We start from the raw sequence: 27,794 nt of genomic DNA, 5'->3' as shown, positions 1-27,794 counted from the left end.
TGGAATTAATATTTTATGAAAGTTTTAACATTTTTAACGACCCATCAGTTCAAAACCCCAGCTAACTCATCGACAAGCAAACTTCCTGGAAGAGCTTTTCAACATCTTTTCTTTTTTTCCTTCTATTGAGTGAAATCTAATATATGAGAAATGCATTTTCTGTCACTGTTGTTGATAGTCTGTTGACCACTCGTGAATTTGTTTCGTGTGTATGTGAATTAATCTTATTGTGTACTATAGATTTAAAGATGATTTTGCCATAGTAAGATTGCTAAACAATTATCTAAGAAAATTAATTCAAACAAATAGATTTTCAGGGCTCTAAACAGAATGAAACAGCAGAAAGAGAAACGGGAGAGAGAGATGGAGGATTTATAATATTTAGAGGAAAAACATCCATCACCTTAATCCAGTACTGCATGGCACAGATAAAGAGGACTAGGTATACAGAGTTAAGCAAAATATTTGGCGAGCCAGAGAGAAAAGTTTTTGTCAGGAAAAGTCATTGCCAAGATTCACAAGAGATATAAAAATGCTCATGGGAATAAATGAATTTGCCAGGAAGAAATCAAGGTGACAAGAGTAAGGTGGAAACCGCTATTTAACAAAGTCCACCTGTCAAATTTGACGGTTTAAAAGCAGCCAATCCTTCCCGCTGTCTCAGAGACAGCCTTTCAAGTGAAATGTGACAAGTATTCAGTCGACGCCACTTGCTACCGTAAATTTCACCGCTTCGAGACCTAAATGGATTTGACCTTGCAACTCTTTCTTTCACAAGAAACAAATAAGTTCCTGCAACAAAGTTGTTGCAAGCGTCCCTGCTATGCTTCACACTTGGTGGTATGTGTGTGACTCCACCTTAGACAAGAACTGTATGAGAAGACAATCCAATAGTTGGCCACTTTAAAAAAAACGCATCCTTGCTGAGAATCCAAACCTTTTCATCTTTCCTGCAGTGTCTCTCCCCTATAACCACCACTCCTTCCCCCATCTCTCATGCACATAACATCTTTCTAATCCCCTTGACTGAGAGAGCAGAAGACCCAGTGGCTCCAGGGCACAAAACAGGAGGAGAAGTAAATTAGAGAGGAGAGAGGACTAGAGATCACAGAAGGAATGAAAAGGAAGAGTGCCTCTCGCACTGCAAACACAAGTGAAGACAGAGGAAGAAATGAGAGCAGCTCAGTGCAGAGACAGTTTGATTAATAAAAAGAAAAGAGCAAAGTTTTTAATTAAAAATCTTTTTTTTTTTTTATTTAGACAAAATAATTAGGTATTACAAGGAAAAAAAAGTTTGAGACAGAGAACTGAACAAGCCACTTTGGCCAAGCAGCAAAGGAGATGTTAAGCTGGACTCTTGCACGTGAATGAATGAGAATCTTAAAAAGGACGCCAACACTGATGTCTGTTTTATGTCCTCAGCCTATGCTTCTTCTACAAACACGAATAAAACCAAATCCAAAACTCATTTATCAAGACAAAGAAATTAATAATTTTATCCCTTTTTTAAATAAATCAAATAAAACGAAGAACAAAAATGTTCAGTTTCTTCTTTTTTTCCATGGCTGTAACCTTCCATAACTGACATCTTTCACCTGACTTTGGGTCGTTTTCATAATAGTCTTCCCACTTACACAAATGGTGTATTATCAGTGCTGCTGGCTGTCAGGACAGGGTGATAACTCATTTCCAGACAGTGCCTGAGGTAGCCGAAGCGAGCAGCAACAAACTGCAGCACAGGAAGTGAGAAATTCAAACAAGTCCTGAGCCAGAGTGTGTGCTTCATTCACAAAGCCCAAGAGACTCAGCAGCACATGGATGATGATGATGATGGTGGAGATGATGAAATTGGTTCCTGGCCAAGCTGGGGCTAACGACCCTCGAGAGCGCAATCTAAAAATAAACCTATACTTAATCCTAACAATAACCTCAAGAAAGAAACACTATGTAGTGGACAGTCTGCAGAGCTTGGCCGAAAGCTGAAAACATTTGCAGAGAGGTGGAGAAATTATATGTATATCAAATATGAAGTCCAATATAAAGGCATCGATAATAACAAACAGTTGACTTATTGCTCTATGAAAGTGTAGCTGTTTATCTGAAACGGAAAATGTGTTTATGGCTTTCCCTGCTGCTCCTTCATCAGGATGAGGGGTGTGAGTGCGGCCGCACGCTGCATACAGTGTATAGTTCAGGGGACGACGGTGTAGGGCTGATAGGGCAGCATCTTTTGTCGTGCACTGATTGCATAAATCCATTCCGGTTTGACAAAATTCAGATTGGTGTTCTCCATCAGCGCCTGCAAGGAAGTCAGAGCAAAAGCAAGAAGCACAGTCACGTCATGTCCTGCTTGCATTACAAATGGTCAGACAGGCTGAGGTGTAAAGCCTTTAAAACCCTTCAAACTGTACCTAAGATGTGAATTCAAATGCTAAAAATGCACGCAAATGGCTGGAAACCATAGTGACCTACACTTGAAAGGTACTCGTCCCCATTGCTGCTGAATTTTTCCTGGGAATGCTAAAGTGCTTCCCAGTTTGCTTCAGTGCTTTTATATGATTACACCTTGCAAAACAGTAGGTGCATACTGCGTAAATGAAAAGGCCTCAGAACTCTGGGCTGATAACGCTTGGAGTGGAAAATTCAAAGGGTATTTCCTCTCCCTTTTTTTATTTTTAGCTGTGCACACTGTATAATAAAGCAACACTTGACACAAAGTTAAGTGAAGCAATTTCCTTTACAAAATTGTCTTGACTGTGTGAGTGAAAGATAAAAAGCTTACACACACGGGTACACCAAATATTAAATCTTTTTAAGCCCCCGTTAGACATGTTTATTTGGTTGTGGCTGCCGAAAACAACTTATTTTCAAAGAAAAAGAGAAAAGAGGGTACGACTCACGTCTTCAAAGGAGTCGTGCCACCCTTCACTGGTCACCACGAACTGCACCTTCTCTGTCATATAGTCCTCGATCACTCTGTAGCAAAGATAGGGACATAAATTACAGTTATAATTGCACAGATTATGTCTTTTTTTGTCCATTGGGAATAACCACTAAAAGTCTTCTCACCCATTAAAGGCAACAATGTATCGTAACAGCAGTCGTCTGTCATTGTTGGGGAATTTACCGTAGAGGAAAAAGTGCTTTCCGCTTAGGAAATCTAGAAGAGAAGACAAAGTGGGAAGCAAAAGATCAAGAAGAGTGGAACACAGTGAGCAGGAAAATTATAAGAGAAGAGGAGAAAAAAATAAAGAAAGCAAAACACAAGCTGCCAGCAGCTGGATGGGAACTAATCGATGCATACCTGGGAGCTCGGGGATGGGATGATCCTCTTCAGCTTCAGCGTCTGTGTTTTCATCCGTCGACCCCCCGTACGGATCCTCGTCCTTCACCACCGTTCCTTCTGTTGCTGCTTTCTTCTGTTTTCTCTCCTCTTCCACCCTTTCACAAGGACAAACCTTTTTATCCTACATGTTAACAAGCCTGCTCTCAAAAGATGGGTTTTTTTCTTGGTATTGTGTGGCCACATTCTAGCAGGGGGCACAGCTCTGCTGTCATTTTTACACATTTAATGAATCTTTTCATTATTTTCACTCAGGGAATCAAGGGAATCTCGCTAAGGGATCAGGTAAAGACCATGAAGAAATTTTAAAAAGGATATAAAGTTGTTTTAACTGTGCATTTAGGACTAAATGTGACAAATAAGATGTACATATTATATATAACATCAACAATATCCTCATAAAGTCAATATAGATTTAGTCATGACAACACTATAGGCTACTTTAGTACAGCAGTATCTCTTTTAAAGGCTAATGTGCCCAAAAGCAGTTTATTAAAGAGGCGTTCTGGTCAAGAATTTTATGTCTTCTCCCATAAACATCTTGAGGGAGCAGATAGACTTCTATTTTATTCAATAGTGTCTGTGCAGAAAGCTAGGAGTTTATTTAATCTGCTGAATGGTGCTGGAAAAATAGCATAAAGTGGGTTTTTACATTACATCACATGTTTTTACTACAACGTCTGCAAAAACAATGCTGATTACGGCAGTAATGCTGAAGGAAAATAGTAAAACTGCAGCTCACCGTGACCTAAAAGACAATGAAATGCTCTGGAAATAGCAGGAGTCGCTAGAAAAAACTGGCTCAGTGTGAAAGAAAACACGTTATTGTAAAATTATTAATCAAAATAAGACTTGAGCACCCTAACAATCAAATAAGAATTAGTTATCGAAGAATGAGGATTAGAAACAGCATAATCAAAATGATTTGTCCTGTTTACCTCTGCAGCTCATCCTCTGTGTCCACTGCAGATTCATCATCATCGCCTCCTGGGAGAATGAGACATTTTTTTTTAAGTGTGATTAAACTCACCAGCTTTACCTGAAAATGACTTGGAGAAAATTTTGTTAATGAGTTGTATTTAACACAATTTTCCCTTCTCCGAGTTCACCGACAACACAAAATACTGTGACCGCTCTATGACCCCAATCTTAAACTAATGAAATAATTAATCACACATCTGCTGCTTTAAATTCTGGTCACCTGGAGATGGAGATTTTTATGCTGCCATTATGTTTTCTACAATTCTCATCGAGCACAGATGGGAGCGAAAAAACACCAGGCGAATCTGCTTTTTAATGAGTACCCGAGTACCAAATTAAAGGTGAAACCAGCCAAGCCATATCTGCCAAAAACACCTTCACAGCATTAATTTTTCAGTTCTCTTGCACCCCGCTGGAACGATGAAGAGCCATTCTTCCAAAAGATATTTTCCCATTTGGTGTTTTGGTGATGACTGGGCGGAAAGCTGTCTAACACTTGTTAAAGCCACAGCATGCGATTTTCATCATTTTTAGCCATTCATCGACTCTCTGTGCCACCGCAGAATAAAGGTCATCTGAGAACAAATCTGTGAGGTTAAGTGGACCAAGTAACGACCCCCTGACAGCACAAGCCATCAGATCCCCTCAGATCCCTGTAGGATTCAGGTTTTTCCTTTAATTTGCACATCTGCCACCACCGTAAAATCCTGTGTTGTTGAGGGGGAAAAGAGAAGGTGGTCTAATTAAAATGCCGTCTGTCATCATGTATGCGTTTGGTGAGTCAGCCCTTGCTGTTTGTCCTCTCTGATGCACCTCAGCACTTTACTTCTGGCCCTCGTATTAACATAGAAATGAGAATCATGCTCAAGTCCCTTTATGGTGATTACATCTTGCCCCTGTTCTTTTTTTCCCCACCTCAAAATTGCATCTACAGTAAGTATGTTGTTCCTGTTCTTTTTATTTATTTATTTATTTTTTAAATGGCAGTGCTGCCATCTCACCCATTTCCAAGTGCTTTATAAAGGTTGTCCCTTTTGTCTAATCCCTGGGCTCTCAAATTGTCCCCTGGCCTCCTCTCTATCCATTCTGTCCTCTTCAGCTCACGTGTGACCCTCTTCTCCATCTCTAGTTATTTAAGCTAACAGAATGAATCAATGAGTCTCAGCCACTTACGCTCAGCTCCCGGATCTTTTCAGTGCAGATATACAAATGAATGTTTACTTGTTTATTCATTAAAATGAATTTAATTAACAAGTATGATTTAAATTTAGGGTTCCAGACCTTTAGGTTTGTAGTTTCCTTCACTGTGATTGACTCTCACAGAGCAGTTTCCTGGCACAAATAAGTTTATGTAGATCAAAAGGTCACGCAGCAAATAAAATTCTGTTGGGGGATCCTGACGTTATATGTTCAAACTCTTTAAATTTTTAAAGAAAAAAATGTTATTGTGTTTTTATTTAAATCTTATACAGCGTATCAACAGATGAGGAAACAGGGCTGTAAATAACCTAAAGCTTATATTACCCGATAAGCAGACTCAAAGACAGGTGTGTGCATGACAGTCTAATGTTGGAAGAGAATACTTTCTTTTTCCTTTTTGCTTGTTTTTGGTTTTTGTTCCTATTACTGGCACTTGATTCAAACTGTAATTGCCTGCTTAACTTGGCTGTCATTTTTCAATTTCCTCCATTTCACCTGATCATTGAACCGACTGTCAACTTCCCATCCCCTGCCATTTCCTTCAGTCTATTTGTCTTGGACAAACCTTGGCTCTAAGTCAGCTGAATCACATTAAAAAAAGGTTTTGCATTGCCTTCATTTTGTAGACGTTTCTGCAATGATGTGCTCGACTCTTATCCCTATAACAGCCTTAAGAAAGAAAGTTAAGCCGAAATACTGATGCTGGCAGAAATGTCAGGTAAAGTTCAGTCACATTTTCTTCTGAATTTTAATTCCCCTAAAAAGCGTTTGATGCCAACCTGGTTCATCCACATCAGTGGAGCCAGCATACTCATCATCTTCCTCCTTCTTCTCTGGTGTCTTTTTGGCCGTGACTTGTTTCTCCTTCTTCTGCGGCGTCTGCAAAGCAGCAGGGAGCTTTAAACCTGACATTCGATTATATTTATAGGCTCACTTAAAAAAAACAAATTTACCTTTGTGTTCATTTCCTCTTCACTCTCGTCGTCCACTTCCATTTCACTCTCTGAGCTCGATTCGGGTCCATCCATCAGATACCTACAGAAAAAACAAAACAAAACAGTGTCAGGATGATTAAAGACCAAAGAGTAAAGTACCTTTGCTCAACATATCTTGTTCCCAATCAGCTCTACTTGTGCAATGACTCAAACTGCAACAATCCCTTGTCAGATGAGTGGGAGAAAAGAAACACAAAGTTCAACAAGATGGCAATATTTTTTAGCTGAAAGATCAATGACCTAATGTTTAAAACATTACCACAGTCGGTGTATCACATACTTTGAAGTTTGCATAGTGGGAGAAATCTAGTTTTCTGCAGGACGAGGGACAGAAATACAAAAACTTCTGTCAACTCCCCAAAAGACAAACAATAAATTTTCCTGGGGGGGGGGGGGGGGGGGGACGGGTTGGCTGGCCTTTTTTTTTTTTTTTTTAAACCAATTACTCTCAGTCACAAGTGGTTCATCTGAAGCACTCAGTGAAAACAACTTCAGTTTTCAATTTGAATTAAGGCAACCTGTCTCACAAAGATAAGAGCTGGCAACGTCATAAATCACAGAAATTACTCATTTGTTCTTTAAAATCCATTCCTGCTTTGTTTTTCGCTTAGTAAAACAATACAATAGTATAGTTTTTAACAATTACTACAGTGGCTGTTACATTTCTAAACTCTTTTAATCAGTATTAAAAAGGTTTAGTGTAAAATGATCTAATTATGGAACAGAAGAGCTGAAGCTGGGAAGAAAAGCTCTTTTAGTTTTGTTCTGACCTGCTATATTACTCTACAACATGGACTGTGGAGAAATGTACTATCAAAAAAATGCACTTATCATTGTGGAGCAATGAGGGTACAGGGTTTAAATTAAATAGGGATCAATGGATTTTCAGACCACTATTCCCAGTGGTCTGACGACTCCAGATTTGTCCTTTTTCAGAGTGATGGCGGGCATCAGGGTGAGGAGAGAGGTGAATGAAGCGCTGCACCCATCATTTCTGATGCCTGCTGCACATGCCTACAGGAGCAGTGTTATGATCTTTGGATGGTCAGGATAGGTTCAGCAAGATGTGCTAAAAAATGAGTAGCTGACTAACTGACTATACTGAATGATCAGGTTTTCCCATCAATTTATTTTATTTCTCCCCTTGAGGCATGGGTATATTCCGAGATAACAATGCCAGGATTCAATGGGCTTAGACTGTGAAAGAGCGATTCAGGACCCATGAGACGTAATTTACTGATTGACCACCACTGCATCCAGAGCTCAACCCCACTGAGACTGTTTGGGATGTGCTAGAAAGAATTTAAGTAGCGGTCCAACTCAGCATCAATACAAGATCTTTTATGAAATATTAATGCAAGTTTGGATGAAAATAAATACCGAGAGCTGATCAAAGTGATGCCACAACATGTGTGCAATTATTTTGACCTTTGTTTTGGCTGGGCAGCGTATGATGATTAGTCTAGATCAGTGTTTCCCAACCTTTTGGAGCCACGGCACGTATTTCACATTACAAAAATCACACGGCACACCAACAAACAAAAATATCACAAAAAGCATATTGCATATTCAAATATTTATCGATTGCTATGCTGAATTGTCTCACTTGCAGCATGACTATGTAATTGCTTCTTCGTCTTCTTCTGTTTTACTGGCAGTTGGCAACCCATTTAATTGGAGCAAGAAGTTGCACTGTCCTCTAGTGGAAGAGAATGTAATTGTTCTGCCCGTTACTCAAGCAGGTCGCTTTAAGTGCTAATCAGGTGGAACCAGATAATCTTTCACGGCACACCAACAGTGGTCGGGAAACACTGGTCTACATGTAAGCATATGTTGTTGCAGCGCAATAAAAAGAAATCTGCATAAACGTCAGCTGTGCAAGCAATAGTTTGCTCTAAAAATTAAAGAACCACGGGAACGGATTAGTGATGAAGTCCACCTTTTTTAAACTTACATGTAATTAAATATGCGATTTTCTGTACTTTTCATACCTACAAAGAAGTAGGTAAGAATTCAGTAAGAATTCAGTAAGAAAACAAAGGAAATTACAAGGATTACAGGCGAGTAAAAAAATCGCACCACATCTACTGTAGCACGTTTTCTCACTGAAACTCCAACCTTTCAACTCTGTGGTCATCATGAACCGGACCAAACACACAGATGCAATCATGATTTTCTCCATCTTGTTGTGAACGTTATTGTGATGCTAAATGTCATTTCTATTGGCAGGGCAAAAGCTACCAAGAAAAATCCCCTCTTGGGCGGATACCAAGCACTGTCATAGCTACAATACTGCTAAAATTACTCCCAGTCAGACTCTTAAGAACAGTTGGATTAGTCTAAATTCAAATTTCTGTTTAACAGACTGGTAAAACGGCCCTCTAGGGACATTTCTAAAAATTACTTCATTGTTAAAATGTTTTCTGCAAACTTTAAGAGATTGTTCAGAGAGTAAATAAGCTAAATGGTCCAATAAACTCCACCCATAACACCTCAATCTGTGTGTAGTCATAATGATACTGAATGTGACATGTAGAAAAGCAAGCAAGTAATGAGGAGAAAATCAGTCTTGCAGCTCTTGCACACACACACACACACACACACACACACACACACATACACAAGCAGAGGTATAAATAGGAAGCTTCCAGCGATAACGTTTTATTTCTTCCCACCTTTTCTACATTTTCCCTCAAGCCATATAAATTCAGCTGGACTTTATTAGCTTGGAAATGTGAAGTGCAGAGAGTTGAAATGCCACAGTTACGGTGTAATCGTTTCCGCACATACCACAGGGAGTTTTACTGACCTATGCTTACTCGTGTTATAAAACTCAGTGTCCAGAAAATTGGATAAAGAAAAAGACAACGTGGGCAAAAGAAACAACTGAAAAACGGCTTCTTAAGATATTGAGTTGTTAAGCAGCTCGATCTGCTCAGTAATGAAAAGCTGATACGTAACTTTACGTAACACGAAAAAGATACTTAAAAAAAAATGCAGAAATAAATGTAAAAGAATAAACATTTTTATATTACTGACAAAAATTCAATGATTTTTTATCGAAGACTTATTTTTAAAAGAAAGAATATGTAGCTCAAGGTTTTTTTTTTAAATGAATTTATTTTTTAACCGTCCAAAAAAGTAGGTAAAATTCCCTCGACTATGAAAGCAATGCATAGCAAAAATATCAACTTTAATATATCACCTTGCAGTCGGGGTTTCGAAAAGCAGCGTCAAAGGATTTATCATTCATCCATCAAAGTTTTAAAAATAACAGACACACTTCTTTGCCACTACTTTTAGCCCAAGATTAGACTCTGTCAATGCCAGCGTCTTTCAATGAGGTCGTGTTAACAAAAACCTTTAAAGTCACGAAGAATGAGGCAGAAATGTTGATTTTTTTTATTATCTTAAAGCTTCTCATCTGTGAGTCCTTAAATTTCTACAAATTTTTTTTTTATTTTGTAAATATCTTATTTTTGTTTGTTGGTGGAAAAAAAGGTTTTCTGATACGATGAATATTTTTGTTAAACTAATTTTTAATAAATAAATGACCTCACTTGATGCACTTTTACGCTTTTTGCAAAACACCACGGTGCAGTGAAGTGTTTGAAAGAGCTTTGTGTTTTAAATTAATTAAAATGCAATTCCGTTGCTGTGCTGGCAGCAATATAGCAGTATTCTCCAGGTCCTCCTTCAGATGTTGCTAAAAAGCACTGATTAATTGAGAAATATATTTACTCACTGAGTTCTTTTTTGATTGGATGCTATGGATCTAAATGTGCACCTTCTCCTCTCCTCCTCTGCCTGGATTCTCACTGATTGGGTAATGAATGTGCAGAAAGCATTTCTTGGGTGCTTAGCTGATGTCACAGGCTCATTAACATATACACGACATGATCCGCATGCATGTCAGGAAATGGCAAAGGTGAGCATTCGCCTTCAGACGCTCGGTGTTTGCGTGCACGTTGGGAGCAACAGTTTGAGTGCGAGTGTGCGTATTTGTTTGGGTACTTGTCATCATCAAAGTAAGTGGTCCCTTTAATTACCCATAGCAGATGCAGCTTTTAAATAAAAGATACATCAAAGCCGCACACTCCACAGGCTGCACAATAGCGGAGCTGGGCAGGGGAATGGATTATTCTGACAACGGGAGAGGGGGAAGCAGACTGGGGGCGAGAGATCTTCTCTACTATCACAAATTGATATAGAAAGGGGAGCGTTAGGGCGAATGACGACACAGACTGCAGTCAACTTTTCATTTGAATTTACTTTTTTAAAATCGTAAAATAAAGATCAGATTTTTCCACGTTGTGCCCTTCAGCAGTATTTTATTTTAAAAGTCTTTCCTCAATCTCTCACATTCTTCGCGTGCCTCATATACAGACTGTAGCTGTCTAGAGAAATCTCATCACACTGCAACTCTGGCCACTTTCATTTACAGCTTTGAAGTTCGACATGAAAAATATCAGATTTCAGCGCACCTGTTTTATCTACGAGGTACGCCCTGCCGCATCACCGCAACGATCTCTCAGAACTGACAGTCACACCTACCGATAGTCACACCTAATTATAAGCAAAGGAGGGCTCATTAATTACATCTGAGACATTCCCGAGTGCACTCCTGGGATGCAGACAGAGCTGAAAACTGACGCTTCTTTTCCATTATGGAGTCATTTCATTACATCGTTACTTATATATTGTTATAACATATATGTAATTATAAAAACTCTCATGGTGTTACAAACAAGGTTTGATGCAAATATAACAAGGTCATTCATGAGCTGACATTTTCAGTTTTAATGATGAAAACGTTAAACTAGGAGCTCACTGTGTAAATGTGCGCTGGCATTCGTGCACAGTGTAAAAACAGGCAATGAATGTGAATCTTTGATTTAGAGTATCTGCAGGGTCTGAATGATTAGGAGGAGGCCATGTCTTTCTTCAGTGCTGATGACTATCATCAATCACCATGCAGATCCACAATTATTCAAGTACAAGATACGTTTTTAAATCATTGATTGATGCTGCCTGTGACAGAACCCTGAACACCCTTCCCTTGATGTCATTACTTTCCAAAGTAATGACATCAAGGGAAGGGTGAGGCAACTTAAAATTCTCTCTTCTGCATCTCCAATTCTGGATGTTGCAGCAGCAGTCAACTAGTCCTGATTTTGTGGAACAAAGCATCAGCCAAAGAAAAAGTACTATCAAATGATCACTTTTCTAAAAATACTCCTGTCAACTAAACATGAAATTTAACTTTGACTACAATCGAACAGTAGTGAACCATATCACATCTTATTTTATCTTCAGCCATGCAATCCTTCCTGTTTGTGATGTTATTTTCTGAAAAAGTCTGGACAGCTCAGAGAAAATTATTTTGAATACGTGCTTCACAATTATTGGATTTTCTTAGTTTTTATTATCATGTAAGCAGTTAGCTGAAAACGCGGGTAACCAAGCAGGCTGCTTTAAGCACATTGGTGAATGTTAACACAGCAGGCAGTGTTAGGTGAAACCCTCGTAAAGCCTGATGCAGAAGCAGACAGCATATGAGGAAATAATCTGAGAAGTCTTCAACAGTTTGTTTCGTCCCCACTGCTTGTTGTTTGGTGGTGAGTCTCATATTGTGTACGAGGAGTTAGACACAGATAAATGTAGGTAGTCATCCTTCTTTGTCAACCATAAAGTGTGTAGATAAACTCAGGCTGCAGTAAAGCGGCTACAGAAAGGGAAGGGGGTCGGAAGTGTCTCTCTAACTATAACTGTACTGCCACTGGGTTGTTTAGGATATTATCACATGTCTGATATTGATGGGATATCAGGCACTGTGCACCCTAGACAGGTCCCAAGTCTGCTGCAGAGCCAACACACAGAAAACTTCACTCTCACATTCACACATCTGGCCAGTTTGGAACTGCCATTAAACCTAACATGCATGTCTTTGGACTGAGGAAGGAAGCCAGAGTACCCGAACAGAACATGCACACGCTGCACACCGAACCCCAAATCCTAATCCTTAGACAGCCGGTGGATTCGAACCCAGTACCTTCTTTTTACAATATCAGTTCTGCATTAAATATCATGGTTATCATCAGTACTGCTTTACTGCAACATACCTCTATTAGACATACACTATAGGGCAGCTGTCCCCAACTTTTTTTGCGCCACGGACCGGTTTATGTCCGACAATATTTTCACGGACCTGCCTTTAAGGTGTCGTGGATAAATACAACAAAATAAAACCAGTACAGGTACCAAAAAAAGTTAGATTTATTCATAACACACGCAAAAAGACCCAGAGAAACAGAGTTAACGATAAAAACGATTAAAAAAAAACCCCCGCTAAAAACTGATAAAAACCCTGAAAACCATAAATTTCACACCCGAGCCTCAACTCTCGCGGCCCAGTACCGGTCCTTGGCCCGGGGGTTGGGGACCACTGCTATAGGGTATGAGTAATAGGTGTTTTTACATATATTCTGTCTTCTTGACTACATTCAACATAAATCCCTTTAAAAAGGCAGAGCAGTTCAGTAAATTCACGCAAAAAAGCAGCAATGGAGTACAGTATTTAATATTGGGCTCTCAGAAACCACAAGCCCCACCTGCCCATTGTTTTTAGCATAGTAACATTATTACTATACAACACAGGAATGAAGCTGATTCATTGGCAAGATGTACACAAAACTACTTACAAATAAGAGTAATTAAAATTAGTACAGCTTACAGAATACCAGGCTTCATATACGCACATATGCCTGAGCTTAATGAGGTCAGTGACCATGGACAACCTTGCATGGCTCGACTTCGAACCAGAGGCAATCACTGCCAACAAAACAAGTATGAAAGGATTCCTTATATTATAAGGACATACATAAAGTAAATTGCAGTCCTATCCCAATTAATTTGGGCCATCCACTGCCTGAGATGAGCATTCAGCTCTACATTATTCAGCACACACAGATTTGTGTGGAGCGATGACAGAAGGACCTTGATGCTGCTAAAGTTCCCCCTATAATGAGCCCTATAATTAGATAGCTGCTGGGGTTGGGTGGGTTGAATTTGTGATCACAGCAGGGATCATCTGCTCAAGGTTATAATGTTCTCTGCACCAAGCGGGCAACACTGCTGTGAGGGGTGTATTTTGGGATGATTCAATCAATGACAGTGTTTTGCATAGACCGTGTGATGTAGAGATGCAGACGTGGCCTTAATCAGATGCGGATTCAAATGTTGGACACATGTTCCATGTTATAACCCGGCTGTCACTGAGTGGTGCCCTTTTAAAGTTCCTGTAGTCAAGCTTGAGCCACTGTCTGTTATTAAAGTAAAATAATTTCTTTATATAATCCTTTGCATTTCCCACTCACCTTTTGCAGGAGATTTTCTGCTTCCTCTTGTGGCAATCCAGCACCCAATCCTTGCGTACGATGATTCCACCCGCTGATTTCACCTGGCTGTACTTGGGGGTGTTAGCGAAGGCACAGCTGCAGATTAATGGGCCAAAAGAGATGCACGGACACACAGAGACACGTATGGTTGAATCAGTAAAGAGACGCTAACAAGGGCAGGCTGTTCTGACAGCAGAGATCAAGATGCAATCAAACTGAATTACTGCGAGTGGTGACAGGACTTTTACACAAAACTGATCTTTTTCAAAGATGATAATCGAAATCACACACACACACAAACTCATCTGAAACAATTACAACACAGATCTCTTGCAAGGCACGTTTGAAATTTTGTTGAAAGATAACGTGATCTCGTTATATTTACCGTGATTATTTTCAGAGATCATTATGATATTTCAGCTTGAACGTCTCACTCAATATTCAATTTTAACACTATTTATAAAAAGCATAGCTTGAAAACGTTTTCCTTCTGCTTATCTCCCTTCATTTTTATCATGTGCCAACTTTCTGCAGTTTCACCACATATTGATCTTTTGCCTTATCTGCAGCTCTTTTGCATTTGCTCATTTATCTCCGTGCATTCTCTTGGTGAATCTTATATTTGTGAGCTGTCCTTGACACCAAAGGACGGCAGTAAACAATGTCCTTAACAGCTTGAGCTGATGTGGTAAAATAAAAGCCATATTTTATTAAAACTGATGTTGTGTTGGTGGTGTCAACTAAACCCAACAACGCTGTAAATGAAGTGGCATTAACTTTTGCACAAGGTTAGGAAAAAATACCCCAAATGTCCTTCGGAACAGTAGGTACTATAAATTTTTACTGTTCTAAAATTATAATAAAAAAAAATGGCTGAGAAAATTGATATAACTTTAATGTCTGTCCATAAAGCATAAGACTAGAGGATAGAGCCTGCAGCTTTTAGCCCACCACAAAGACAGAAATGCCAATAAGTAATTCAGAAGTTTGGATAAGCAGGTTTTGTTAACCTTGAACAGTACCAGACTCCCCGTTTCCCACTTTTTGCTAATACACTCCAACCACCCGCAGGTTTTAGCTCCCCATTCACTGAGCAGACACGGACAATGGAATAAATCTTTTCATCTAAAGTCAGTAGTATTAAATTCAAGTATTAAATTCAGGCGTGAATTAAAGTTATGAATGCTAGATTATGCCAATCCCTTCCTTTCAGCAACTTACATAAGATGTGTGGCGTCAGGCGTCCAATCGGGTCGATACTTGGCTCCCATTTCCAGCGCTTTTTCCCTCAGCTCCCCTCTGAAGGGGTTCTGAAATCCACTGAGGACAAACACCACCCCCTCCATGAGGCGGGTGAATGGGACCTGCTGCTCTTTCTGGGATTTTGCCTTCTGTTTAGTTTTAGGCTCAGGTTTAGACTCACTCTCCCTCTTCTTGTCAGCAGCCTTCTGAACTGGTGATGCTGTAGAGATTATTAGAAAACTTAAGGAAAGTTCTCCACATGAATAAATAACTTGTTGCAAAGATTCGGATACTGTGTTACCTTTGGCCGTGCTTGGGCTGGGTGTACTGACTGAACTCGGCTTGTGTTTGGGGGTTGCAGCTTTACCCTCGGGTGAACCAGATGGACTTTTTTTCTTCGAGGGAGGAGGGCCGGGGGCAGATTGTCGCTCTTTGCTGAATTCAAATTTTCTTTTTGCTGGTGGCTAGAGGTGAAAATTCAGAGTTGAAATTACTATTTCATGCCTGAAGTCCGCTAACACCTTGTACCAGTTTATATTATTACTATAGTCTATAGATAAAATCAATGAAGTCATGGGGAAAGCAAAAGAATTATCAAAGCATCTGTGGTAGAAGGTAGTGGAACTTTATATAAAAAGGAATAGAGAATATCGATCAGCACTGTTCAAATTCTATTTATGAAGTGGAAAATGAGGGATTATGTTGAAACCAAGCCACGTTTAGGAAGACCATCAAAAAAAACCCCCAAAAAACAAATCAGCCACAACTGCCAGAAAAATTGTTTGGGATACAAAGAAAAAACACAAATAACTTCAGCTGACTCTGAAAGAAAGTGGTGTGGCTGCAAAATAAGGAAGCACTTGAAGAAAAATGGGCAACATGGTCAAGTCACCAGAAGAACGACATTACTGTACCCATGTCACAAAGCAGATGCTTACATTGTGCCTAACAGTAAAGACAGAAACTTTGGTTTCTGAACTGAAGGAAGAGTTGTAGACATCAGCCCAGAAGCTGTGCATAGGACGCACTTGGACATTCCAGCTTGACAATGAAATCAAAACGAAACAAAAAAATGATCCAAAGCCAGAAACAATCATAAATTTTGCCAGGATTTGTAAACTTACATGCACAACTGTATCTAACTGGGGTAGCTTTCAGCTGGCTTTACTATGCACAGGCATGTATTTGTGCAGCTCATCCCAGCAGGTGGTTTTTATTCACTTTTCAAAAGCCAAAGTGACATGCGGCTGTCATTTCCACGTGTCTGAGCCCCTCCTACTTTTTCTTCTCAAGGTGTCCTCAGGCAAAATAACAATGGTGCATTTTCATGTGTGCCATGTACACATGAAAAAAAAATACGCAATGTATTTTAGGCTTTCTTGAAGGTGAAGGAAAAAAATTATAAAAAAAAAAATTACAAGTATCAAATTTTTTTTTACAACAATTTCCTATTTTTCAACCATATGGTTTTGTCATGATAATAAACCAGGGAGCACACGTGTATTTCTCTTTCAGTCAAGCTACCTTAGCCTAATGTTACTTCAGTTTAAATATGTGCATTTACAAAAAAGTTCATATCAATGCCCACTATGAGGTAAAGTCGGTTTCAAGTATTCTGCCATTCTCGCTATTGATTGACACCCCAGAGGCTGTTCAGAGTTTGAAATGTACGTTTTTTAAGGCTCCCTGAAAGTTTAAAATACTGATGTGCTGGTACTGGCTCATTACCTTCTAATATTTACTGTGGAGGGGAAAGAAAGAAGAAAGTCTTTGTTTTGGGGTCTCAAGTATGATACACAACATTGATTGGCCTTCCACTGAAACATGTGCATATTCAGATGCTTTAGTTGTGATTCTGGGAATTTAATCACTTCTGTCACCAGCTGCTTCTCGCACACTAAACAACAAGGGAATTACATCACACACAGGTTCTTAAAAGGGAATGGCTGTGCCGGTAACAAGAGGTACCCTCCATCTCAGATTTCAGTTTCCTTATCAATGAACCATGAGGACAGTGCATCTCGTCATGTGGGAAAACAACTCAATGAAATCAGGATCTTCAACCGATACAGTTCTGTGAAAAGAGCTGCTCAGTAACAATGGTTCATCGCCTGACCTATTTTTACTTCAGTTATTAGATCAAAAGCTTTGGTGGAAGTGAAACTCTAAGAAGCTCTTTGCCAAAAGTACCCTGGGCTGCCACAGGCAGCATTAACCTGGTGTTTTTCATTCTCATCGCAGCTCTTAAAGAAAAACCGTGTGAGCATGGGGACAACATGTAAACCCCATGCAGAAGTGACCTTTCTGGGTTTGAAACCAGAACCCTCTTACTGTAAGGCAACAGTGCTAACCACTGAGCCACCATGCTACAGTATCACACATGATGCCACAGATCCCAAACTAACACAAACTATCCTGCCTCCACTTTCATGTGGTCTAAATACAGAGAAAATCCTCCTGCCCATTAAGTGGAGGATGGGGGTGTTTACTACCTGTGGTGAGGCAGAGGTGGAAGACGAGGCCTGGCCTGATGAGTGGGAGCTGCCGCTTGCTTGCAGAGCGGCGGCAGCGTAGCTTATCTTCTCACTCTGAGGAGACGCTACAGAGAGAGAGGTGCAGAGAGCAGGTTGAGAAAGAAAGCAGCCTGATAATAAAGAACGACTTTGAAATCACTTCTTTTAAAACTAATTAGTGCTCTGTTGGGTTTTTATTATTCAACAAAATTACCATTTTATTATCACAGTGAACATAAAGAATTTAACTGGCCTCCAGCAGCTGGTAAACTCAAATAATTGGATTTACCTTTGAGTGAAGTGCTGGACTTTGTTGCGTTCTCTCGACTGAAGAAGAGACTGCCAGGTTGAAGGCTGGGCCCGGATGAAGGAGACTCATCTTTCACCCTGAACTGTCCCAGCTTTGTCAGTTTCTGACAGGACAGAAGAAGGAAGACTTCAGAGGCAATAAGGAAGATAGAGAGATGGAAGTGCATTTCCCCTAATACAGCAAAAAGGCTGTAACATGACAAATGAGTCCATGAGTAAGAAAGTTTTTCCCAGAGTAGATTAATATCCAGGAAGTGCTAAAACAAACGCGTCAGGCGTTTATGCTGAATTCCCACAACAGCATAAACAAAAGTAAAAAAACATAAATCAAGTAAAAATTCCTGTTCAAGTAAAAGAGTACCTCACCAAGCACATTTTGAATTTTACTATAACAAAGTTGCACGGATTATTAACTTGGAGATTTAAAACATTTAAAAGATGATGGCATTGAAGAGACACAGAATTCACGAATGAACCTCAACACTTCAACAGTTGTCACCATTCGTCACCATCAGTTGCTAAAAAAAACAGATGTGATGAGAAGGGCAGCGTGTCACAGTGCAGTTTCATACCACAGCTACATTTTTAAATATAGTATGACCAGACTAAAATTTTGGTTAATATGATCCAAAAACGAGTCAGCGAGTCCATACACTTGGAAAGTGTGAGGTTGAGACAGAGAAAGCCGTTATTGTAGCCTTCTATAGGCCTGGAAAAATTCCATTTCAAGGCACGTCAGAACTTTTTCCAATCCAAAAGCTGCGTTGATATTTTTTACTTTCTATTAGTTAAATGGAATATTATAATAGAATATTAGGCTTTGTAAAGGCTAAAGTACAGTAGCTTGTCTGTGCATTGATGACCCCATCACGTCTTATCCTTCCTTGAACGACTTTTGATAGATACTGACCCCCGCAGAGTGGGAACACCCCAGAGGAGATGCAGGTTTGGAGATGTACCATCACAATCTGGACCTTGTCAAACATTTTGCTTGCCTGTTTTTCCTCCTTCTAAAACATTAACTTTGAGGGTAAAATGTTCACTTGCTCCCTAATACATCCCACCCACTAACAGTTGCCATGATGAAGAGATAATTGGTGTTATTCACGTCACCTATCAGAGGGCATACTGTTTTTCCTGATTGGTGTGCATGGTCTCAGTGGAGTACTTACTGGGGAGGAAGTTGGAGGAGGATCGTTTTTGTCAGGTGGCGAATGAAACTTAACAAAGGCAAGCCCATATGCAATATTCTATAAAGAGCAAAGACAGGTTCACATTATATTTCCATCAAAGAGACACAATTCAAACTCCATTACAACTTCAAACGGTGCCTCAACAACAGGATACCCGAGACAAAGGATCTGGAAAGATGATCTCAGTGCTTATATTTCATTGCATAATAAAAAGTTACCGTAACTGGAAAACCACGCTGCACTGCTGCTTGCAATTACGTTGCTTTCATTTGACACTATAGAACAGGTCCTGTTGCACTGCTGTATTCAGACATTGTCATCATTCCATAAACGGCTTCAGTCTTAATAATAGATATATTTGCTAATTACAAAGGGCTTGTCACTTTACACATCAAACACTCTTAGGCACTTACCTTGCTGTATGGCTGGCTACACACAATTTTCACTCTGTCCCACTTCTCCTGAGCTGTGCTCTTTTGCAGCTGGTTGGGCGCAAAGAAACGCACACGGTTCATGTTGGTGCCACTGCGGCTCTCCGTGGGGGACATGAAGGAAGACGTAACCAGGAGAACCTAAAACAGTGAGATTAAAATCAGACTGGATGAAATGAAGTCATTACAGCATTCAGGAAGTGGGATTATTATTATTTGTAAGAATACCTCATAGTCTTGATCTCTGACAGCTGAAGAATTTCCCACCAACACCTCAATGAAAGCTGAACCTTCATTTCCAATATCAATGCTGTGCACTTGCTCTTCCTTTTCAAACTGAGGAAAAAAAGTAAAAGTAGCATGGTAATACTTCCCAAGGAAGCACAGGACACACTTCCAAAAGAGATTCTTAATCTCAAGAGCTGCGGTGAAATAAAGATTGAAAAAAAAAATCTATTCTAAGGCAGAAAGTAAAGTGAGAAAAGAATCAACACACTATTAATTAATCGAATTAATCTAAAACCATGTGGTACTGGCATTCAGCTGTCTGATCCCTGCACAATAAAGACAAATTCAGCTTTTTCTAGATAAATGGAAACATCACCAAATTTGTCTGTATGGTAAGAAAGACATGATTAATAACAAATGAAATGTTAAAAGTACCTGGATGTATCAGTATACGATTTTATTTGGTGATGTACCAGATATAAATATGTTTGATCATCATTATCTAATAACAGTAGCAATAACTTTATTTAATAGCACCTTTCAAAACAAAGTTACAAACTGCTTCAATTAAATTCAATTTGCTTTATACAGCGCCAAATCACAACAATCATCTCAAGGTGTTTTATATTGTAAGGTATATCCTTCAATAATAAATACAAAGAAAAACCCAACATTCATATGACCCCCTATGAGCAAATGATTTAGTGACAGTGGGAAGGAAAAACTCCCTTTTAACAGGAAGAAACCTCCAGCAGCCATCTGCCGCCCCTCACAGGGCAAGATTGGAAAAAAAGCTAATATAAATTATTACTTGGAGAAAGTGATAAAACAATTATAACTGAAGGTGAGGGTACAGAAAGCATCTTTATAATATATGAGCACTTAAACATATTTTTAAAAAGTAAAAGCAGAGATTTGAAAGATGATTGCGAGCTTGCCAACTGATCTTTTCAAGGAGACTATTCGTTGAAGAGTGGGCGCACTAGCAGAACAAGCTTGATCACCATTAGTTCTCAGTCGTGATTGTGAGATTGGCAGCAGAGACAGTGGACCTCAGGTTATGACCAGGGACGGTAACACAACGTCTGAAATTCACTTTATAATTATAATTTGCATGTAAACTTCTTTTAGTGTAAAGAAAGCAAATACAAAAAGTTTGTTTAAATTCAATAGATTGTATGATTCTCCCAAAGTTACAAGTGTGTAATTTGGTGTTTATGTAATATATGTAAGTATCTGCCATCTAACTAATATCGTCAACGACACCTTGAATTAGTTTGGTGTCACTTGAGCACACAAAAACAACAACAAAACAAACAAACCTGCAGAATGACTGATATCTGCTTCTCCCCGGGTCTGGCTGCTTTCCACTTTCTGTACGTGTCAGAGCTCAGCAGGTTGTCTGCCTTGTGCGTCTGTTTTTGTAACACAACATATGAGAGTATGAAGCAGCCTCACACCTCAGCTTTCTTCATCCAAATCTCACACAAGTAATACACCATACTGAACTTACAGAGTCCTCGGTGCTGCACGACACGACGTGCTTGAGTTTGATTTCTGGCATATCGTTGTTGTTACTGATGATCGTCAGGCTAAAAGCTGATCGATTAGTCCACTGATCAGTCACATAAACCAAACGGGCGCGTGCCTCCCCACGAAGCGATCGCAAACAGCTAACAAGTCATAAGACACATCCAATTTCTCTCCACTGGAAGTGATTTAATCCTGAAAGTTTAATTTCTTATTGGTCAGATAAACCGATGACTAACATGTTAGCATGCTAACAAACAATAGGCAACTCTCCCTAATGATTTTGGTGACTTTAGCACACCTAAAGGGCTGTACCGCGTAATTTGTTCACAGCGTTATATGCACGGCATATATCCGTTACTCCGCTGTTACAGAAAATTCACACTATAGATTTTGATTATGAGTTAAATGTGCGTGAAGGTGCACACATTTTCCCACCAAAAGCCTGTAAACGCCAGGATATGACGTACCTTCCGAATAACGACTTTTCCATCCAATCAGAGCTTTATTTTCTTCTTCTATGATTGAATTGTTGTGTCACTGAGGTTTATATTGCCACCAATCGGTCACCATGTGAAAAGGCATTCAAAGAGAGCACTTATTCTTGAAATCTTTTCCAATCCAGTTTATCGCTTTTGTGACAAAATATACACTTTTAAACGTCGTGAGCAGACACTTGAAGATCTCAGAGCAGGGAGAATGTACATTAGACTTATGAATTCATAGTCTTTCAGCTGTCAGTGTTCGATAACACCATATCTGCAAAATTATGCATTACACCAGCAACAAAAAGAACCCCAATAATAGGTTTTGTTTTTAAATTGAGAGTACATCATAAATCAAACTGGAGATCAGCAATATACACATAATTACAGAAGTATAAAATTAGATAAGAAAGCTCTAGAAGATGTAATATAGGAAACATGTGTACAGACCAGTGTAAATAAATGTGCACTGATTCAGTATGCATACCAAAAAAGTGAAGTAAAAAAAGTTCATAATCAAACATGTAAATAAATTTGACTTTTCGAATAGATGAGCATGAAAGGAAGGATTCTCTGCATTATTCTTTTTTGTTGTTTACTGTTGAACTCTCTCTCTCTCTCTCTCTCTCTCTCTCTATATATATATATATATATATAGCTGATGAACACTAAGGGAAATTAGTTAAACAATAGCCATAAAGAAGTCATTAAAGTTCTAAGACAAAAAAAACTTCCAGGTATGCTTAACACAACAGAGTCACTGCTGATGTAATGAATGTTATAAATTTCATCACAGCTGGAGCAGCGCTTTGTCCTTCCAGAGAAACTTTTAAAGCTTCCTGAGGATCACTCTTGTGCTCTAGCTGCTTTTAGAAATGCAACTGAGTGGTCTGGTCAGACTACATCAGATTTGAGGGTCTGTTTTCCTTTTTTCCTCAAGGGCTTCACAGATAAAATGATGAAAACTCTTTCATCAAACCTTTTCATCTCCCTTTGCTCTTTTTTTTGAAGAGCAAAGCACATCTCTATCACTCGATGGCAGAAATTGTTCAGTTTAGAAACTAGAAGAAAGATAGACCAACCACAGATCAGAGTGCAATGTTATCAAATGCAAATGACATATATACAAGTATTGATTTACAATGTATGCAATATCTTGAGAACAGTATTAATCCAATGTACAATGTAACTGTAATTTAGCTTTGTGCTCAGAGAATTTCCAGGTAGATGCCCGTCTCTGCATCTTCCACAGCTGTACCCTGCACCTCTCTTACGCCTCTGACTTCCTGACCAGCTTGTTGGTTAATTCTTCCCCCTGGTCCAGGTCTTCGTCTCTCCCCACCTCTCCTGCCCATTGGACGGATCTAAAAAAAAAAAAGGGAGAGCAGCTGTTGTCACTGGAAGAAGCGATTTGCTATTTCCTCTGGAAAAACTGCACTGAAAGATCAAGGTTATCAAATACCTGCTTAGTGCGGACAAAAAGAGGCGTGCAGTTCTGGTACACAAGCTGGTAGCTGCCATTGGTGTAAACATGAGTCACTTCTGTGCAGTTTATATATAGAGGCATCCTGTCCTGATAAATTTCCAATCCTCCAGGGTACATGGTGGGATGTCTTCTTAGAATGTGCCTGAGAGAAGCAGAACAGGTATTCGATAGACTTGATAATTAGGCGTGACACAATCCAAGCAAACCTTTAACAGGAAATGTTTCTGTACATACTTTCTAGCTCTCTTTTTGCAGCAGTAGACAAGAAGGGCCAGGAGGAATATGACCAGGACAACAGTGACAGCAGGTAAAACCAACCACAGGAAAAATGCTGTCTCTGTATGTGGACCACAAGAGCAGCAGTGGATCAGCATATAGCATACCATCACTGGATTATATCAACTTCAAACTTCAGTGCAAACAAGAAAAATCAGATTTTCCAATCATAACTCAAGAAAATTATTTGGTTTTCTTTGCAGCTTCTTTTCTTCTACTTGTGTTTTTAAGCTGCAGGCATGCTGCACAGAAGTTTCAGCACAAGCAAGACATCAGAGTGAATAAACAAGAGGCAGGGCTGTTGTCTTTCTTAGTATGGAAAAGCAATGCTTTGAACACACCTTCTTCTCCCTGCAGCAAGACCAGCGAGTCATTTCCCAGAGCGTTGAAAGCAAAGCAGACCACCTTCTGAGGTTTTTCCATCTGCCCTCTCAGAGTAGCCGTTAGCACACTGGGCTCTGATGTTACAGACACGTTGTAATCTTGAGGTGGAACAGACCCATTAACGCTCCAGGTGATTGCAGGTTTGGGGTTGGAGTCAATCAAACACTGGCACACCACCTCTGATTCCTCTACAGTACAGGTAGAGGAGAGCTGGATGATGGCCGGCTTATCTGGAAGAGATAACACTGTCATCAGGTTCTCAATAATATTTATGAGGATATATCTACACAAAACACAGGGTCTAAGGATTGAAAGGCAATTTTATAATTTTTTGAATTGGTTGGATGAGAAATTTACAGAAAATGTGTTGCCTTCTAGCCTACTTGACGTATGTAAAAACAACAGTTCATTCACTATTTATTGGCTGTGATTAGTGCCTTTACAGGCCTTGCAGACTGTTTGGTCAGTGAAATCAAATAGATGCATGCAGAAGCTCCACATTTAACTCTGTGTAACACAAACTCATTGGGATTTAATTGTCCTGTTTATCACCTAGTACACTTCACACAACAAAAGCTTATTGTCTTTCCCTTTATTTTTGTGTTTCAGTCATGGACCAACCTACTTACACGACTGAAACTTAACAATTGCTTTTCTCCTGGGAGAGTTCAAAGTTCAGATTTCAGTTTTTACTTGTCAGTTGGATTTGAATTATGCAGCTGTAGTTGTTTTATTTTCCTTTTATTATCCCCCTTGTCTGTTTTTATCAAGCTCATTTTTATACTTTTTGAACCTTGTTAATTTGATGCCAAATAAATGCCTGGTCAAATCAAATCCTATGGTTTGGTTAGTTGGGTGCAAACTAACAACACGTATATATGGGATGCAGAGAGGACCAAGAAGCGGTAGAATTACATTGTATATTAAGGGTTGTGGGTCGCGATTCTCCTCGGCCAATCAGGTTCTGAGCTACGCACCGGACCCTCATATCTCGAGTCACGTTGTACAGCCGGACTGCGTGCGTTCGCTGGTTGAGGTGCACAGTGCGGCCATGTTGACTATAGGACCAGTGGTACTCTGTTGCTGGAGGGTCAGCTTTACATGAGCACGTCAGCAGTGCATTGCCCCCCTCCTTCACTGTCAGGGTCTGGACTTGAATCTTCACATCTTTTGGAGGAACTAAGAGCATTAAAAGGGAAAAAGAAAGGTTTTAGCTTACTGAGCCAGGAACACAAATACACGTGTCAAATCTATACTTACACGTCACATGTAGGTCCTTCAAAGTGGATAGTGCTTTAGGGCCTGGGAAGATGACCTGACACCTGAGCTTGGGCTTCACCTGGTGTGTTACAGTAAAGGTCAAAGAGGCCAGTAAAATTTTCCTGTGGGGATCTGGGTAGAGTGTCTGTACTTCCCCAGGTTCAGTTATGTTCTTCTGGGCTCCTCGCTCCCACATCCACTGCAGATCAGGCAGTCTGGAGGGGCAGTGGTAGTTGACAGAGCAGTTCAGGGTGACCAGTTGTCCTTCTGTGGCTGACATGATGCCGCTGATGACAGGAGCTTCAGGGGTGTCTGCCAAGAAGGAAAATCTCCATCATTATGTTTTTAACACTTTAGTGTATTAAAAACATAAAAATCATACAAGCAAAAAGACGAATTCTCTTACAACAACCATTAGTGCTAGAACTACTGAACAAGTCTACTCATATGTGATAGAAACAAGACTGTTTAATTAATAATCCCATATTTCTTCTGTTGTGTTTTTCCTGTAGTTGATATTGATTCACCCCCAAACAGTTAGTCAGGCTTCTTCCTGTTAAACCGGAGTTTTTTCTTCCCAATCTCATGAAGTTCTTGCTAAGATGGCGCTGTGTGATTGTTAGGGACTTTTACCTTACAATATAAAGTGCATTGAGGTGACTGTAGTTGTGAATTGGTGCAATATTAAGAAAATGTGAATATTTATTTATACATGTAAAGATAAAAAGAAATGCTTAATGCTCTTCCTGTAAATTTATTTTAGCTTTAAGAAAATATGTTTTCACGGGAAACATTTTAAAGTTTAATTAATAGTTAATCTGCTTGAGACACATATGAACTTCATGCAGCTCATTTTTTTATATAACTTTCCATGCGGGGGATTCTCTATTGTCTGATTGTACTAATAATTCTTCTGTGTAATATTTATCATGTGAAAAAAAATCTAAGTGTTTTAAAAATTAGAAAAGAGGACATGCATTGTTTTCCTCACTCACAAATACGGTCCAGATTGAAACTCCTTGGCTTCCCCCAGAGTGAGTCGCCCACTGTCTTCAGAGAAATTTCAAACACCTGGGGGTCATCCTCCCTTATTCTTTCGATTTTCACTGAGCAGTCGCCATCTGCGATTTTGCCAAAAAGGGATGCTCTCCCTTGGAAATCCCTGCTCACTTGGCCTTTGTCCTGGCTGTTAAAAGCAGTGCTCTGAAGAGGAAAAAAAGTGCCACCACCTCTGAACCTTAGCCGCACATCCACCCTCTGCGTCCTCCCCCTGATAGGATGAGGGGCTGGAGGCGTAAAGGAGCAGGGAATAACCACACAGGTGCCCACCAGAGCCTGGACACGGTCAGGGACTGAGGGTACAGGAGAGATGGCCTGCACCTCCCTCCACAATGTTGCTGTTGTACAGAAAGCACAGAAAATCATTTATCCAGCATTATTTGACAGTAGATTGAACTTTACATAATTGAAACACAATAGTGATATTTCACAGTTGTATTATGACAACTAAAAAGCATAAGAGAATGTCTCAAGGACACGGCTGATTAAAATATTTCATATATTTAATAAACAAGCTGTAACAGCATTCATTTCTTGAGACTGTGTAGAAAGGTCATCTTAAAAACTAAACTTTATATGACAAGAGGCTTGTGCTATCTGGAAATCTTACAAATACCACACAGTTTTGCAACAGTTGTATATTTAGAAAGAGGAAGAGAGCAGCTGGAGTTTTAACTCTGGAGTTAAATCTACTATTCAGACTGCAAAACATGTCTATGTTTTGTAATGAAAAATATTTGTTTTAAGTTATAAAAATGTAGAGCATTTTATTACAAAAATACAATCTAATTTGTTAATATTTAATTCTCATCAGCACAAAATATTTTGCAGAAAACATTCAAAAGACAAAAGAAAAGTACTTAAAAATAAATCTCTTATATTGATAATTTAGGAGAAGCCAGCGGAGCACAGGGATTCATTAAATTACACCACATAGCAAACGTCCTCCAAATGCAGCCAAAAAGCAGCTATATTAATTTTTTGGAATTTCTTTTTTTTTCCAAGAAGGTTTAAAGTGTATTTAAAATGATCAACAATTTGTTTAATTACTTACCAAAAATCAGGGGACACACAAGAAAGACGATGTCTGCCTGCATGTCTGCAGCCCTGCTCTGGTGGCACAGACAGGGAAGGATGAACAAAGGAGCAAAGAGGGGGAAGCTTGATTGTTTCATTATGCAACTGGTACTATGACTTCCTGTGATGCCCCCCTCAAACGTCCATTATCAAATGAATGTTTATTATATTTGTTTATTTTACCTCCACTTATCTTTGTCGCTCATAGTGTAATTAAAAAACAAATAAATCATAGAGTTATAACTTTAGAATATATAGACCTTATAAATGATCCAAAAATCCTTAAAGTGCTGAAGTCCTTTTTGCAAAGGAAAGAAAGACCTCAGCAAGCAGCTATGAGACAACACATGACAGCGAGTGAGTCACTCTCATGCTGTTGCCCAGTTCCTCAAAGGGACTAGCAAC

The 27,794-nt window shown here is 39.4% G+C and overlaps 2 protein-coding genes across 2 annotated transcripts; both read right to left on the bottom strand.

Annotated features, from left to right (window-relative positions):
- Positions 1 to 372: 372 nt before the first annotated feature.
- xrcc1 (X-ray repair complementing defective repair in Chinese hamster cells 1) lies at positions 373 to 21,833 on the bottom strand. Its single transcript, XM_063487942.1, has 17 exons — positions 21,346 to 21,833; positions 21,155 to 21,247; positions 19,833 to 19,940; positions 19,587 to 19,745; positions 19,153 to 19,230; positions 17,961 to 18,084; positions 17,651 to 17,757; positions 15,460 to 15,622; positions 15,138 to 15,378; positions 13,896 to 14,012; positions 6,478 to 6,559; positions 6,304 to 6,403; positions 4,282 to 4,330; positions 3,305 to 3,441; positions 3,070 to 3,160; positions 2,901 to 2,976; positions 373 to 2,299 (listed from the first exon to the last, which is right to left on the bottom strand). Exons 1-17 carry the CDS (start codon positions 21,394 to 21,396, stop codon positions 2,192 to 2,194), a joined length of 1,884 nt encoding a protein of 627 aa, XP_063344012.1. The 5' UTR covers positions 21,397 to 21,833; the 3' UTR covers positions 373 to 2,191.
- A 156-nt stretch (positions 21,834 to 21,989) lies between these two features.
- On the bottom strand, positions 21,990 to 27,428 carry LOC134637148 (myelin-associated glycoprotein). The gene is made up of 8 exons (XM_063487504.1): positions 27,367 to 27,428; positions 26,249 to 26,650; positions 25,254 to 25,565; positions 24,909 to 25,172; positions 23,951 to 24,223; positions 23,568 to 23,670; positions 23,310 to 23,475; positions 21,990 to 23,211 (listed from the first exon to the last, which is right to left on the bottom strand). The coding sequence occupies exons 1-8, from the start codon at positions 27,407 to 27,409 to the stop codon at positions 23,056 to 23,058; spliced, it is 1,719 nt and encodes a 572-aa protein (XP_063343574.1). The 5' UTR covers positions 27,410 to 27,428; the 3' UTR covers positions 21,990 to 23,055.
- Between the last annotated feature and the right edge of the window lie 366 nt (positions 27,429 to 27,794).

The sequence above is a fragment of the Pelmatolapia mariae genome, linkage group LG10_11 (assembly GCF_036321145.2).
Source record: "Pelmatolapia mariae isolate MD_Pm_ZW linkage group LG10_11, Pm_UMD_F_2, whole genome shotgun sequence".
Taxonomy (NCBI): domain Eukaryota; kingdom Metazoa; phylum Chordata; class Actinopteri; order Cichliformes; family Cichlidae; genus Pelmatolapia; species Pelmatolapia mariae.
The sequence above is the reverse complement of the archived record's forward strand: the minus strand, read 5'-3'. Positions and strand labels throughout refer to the sequence as shown.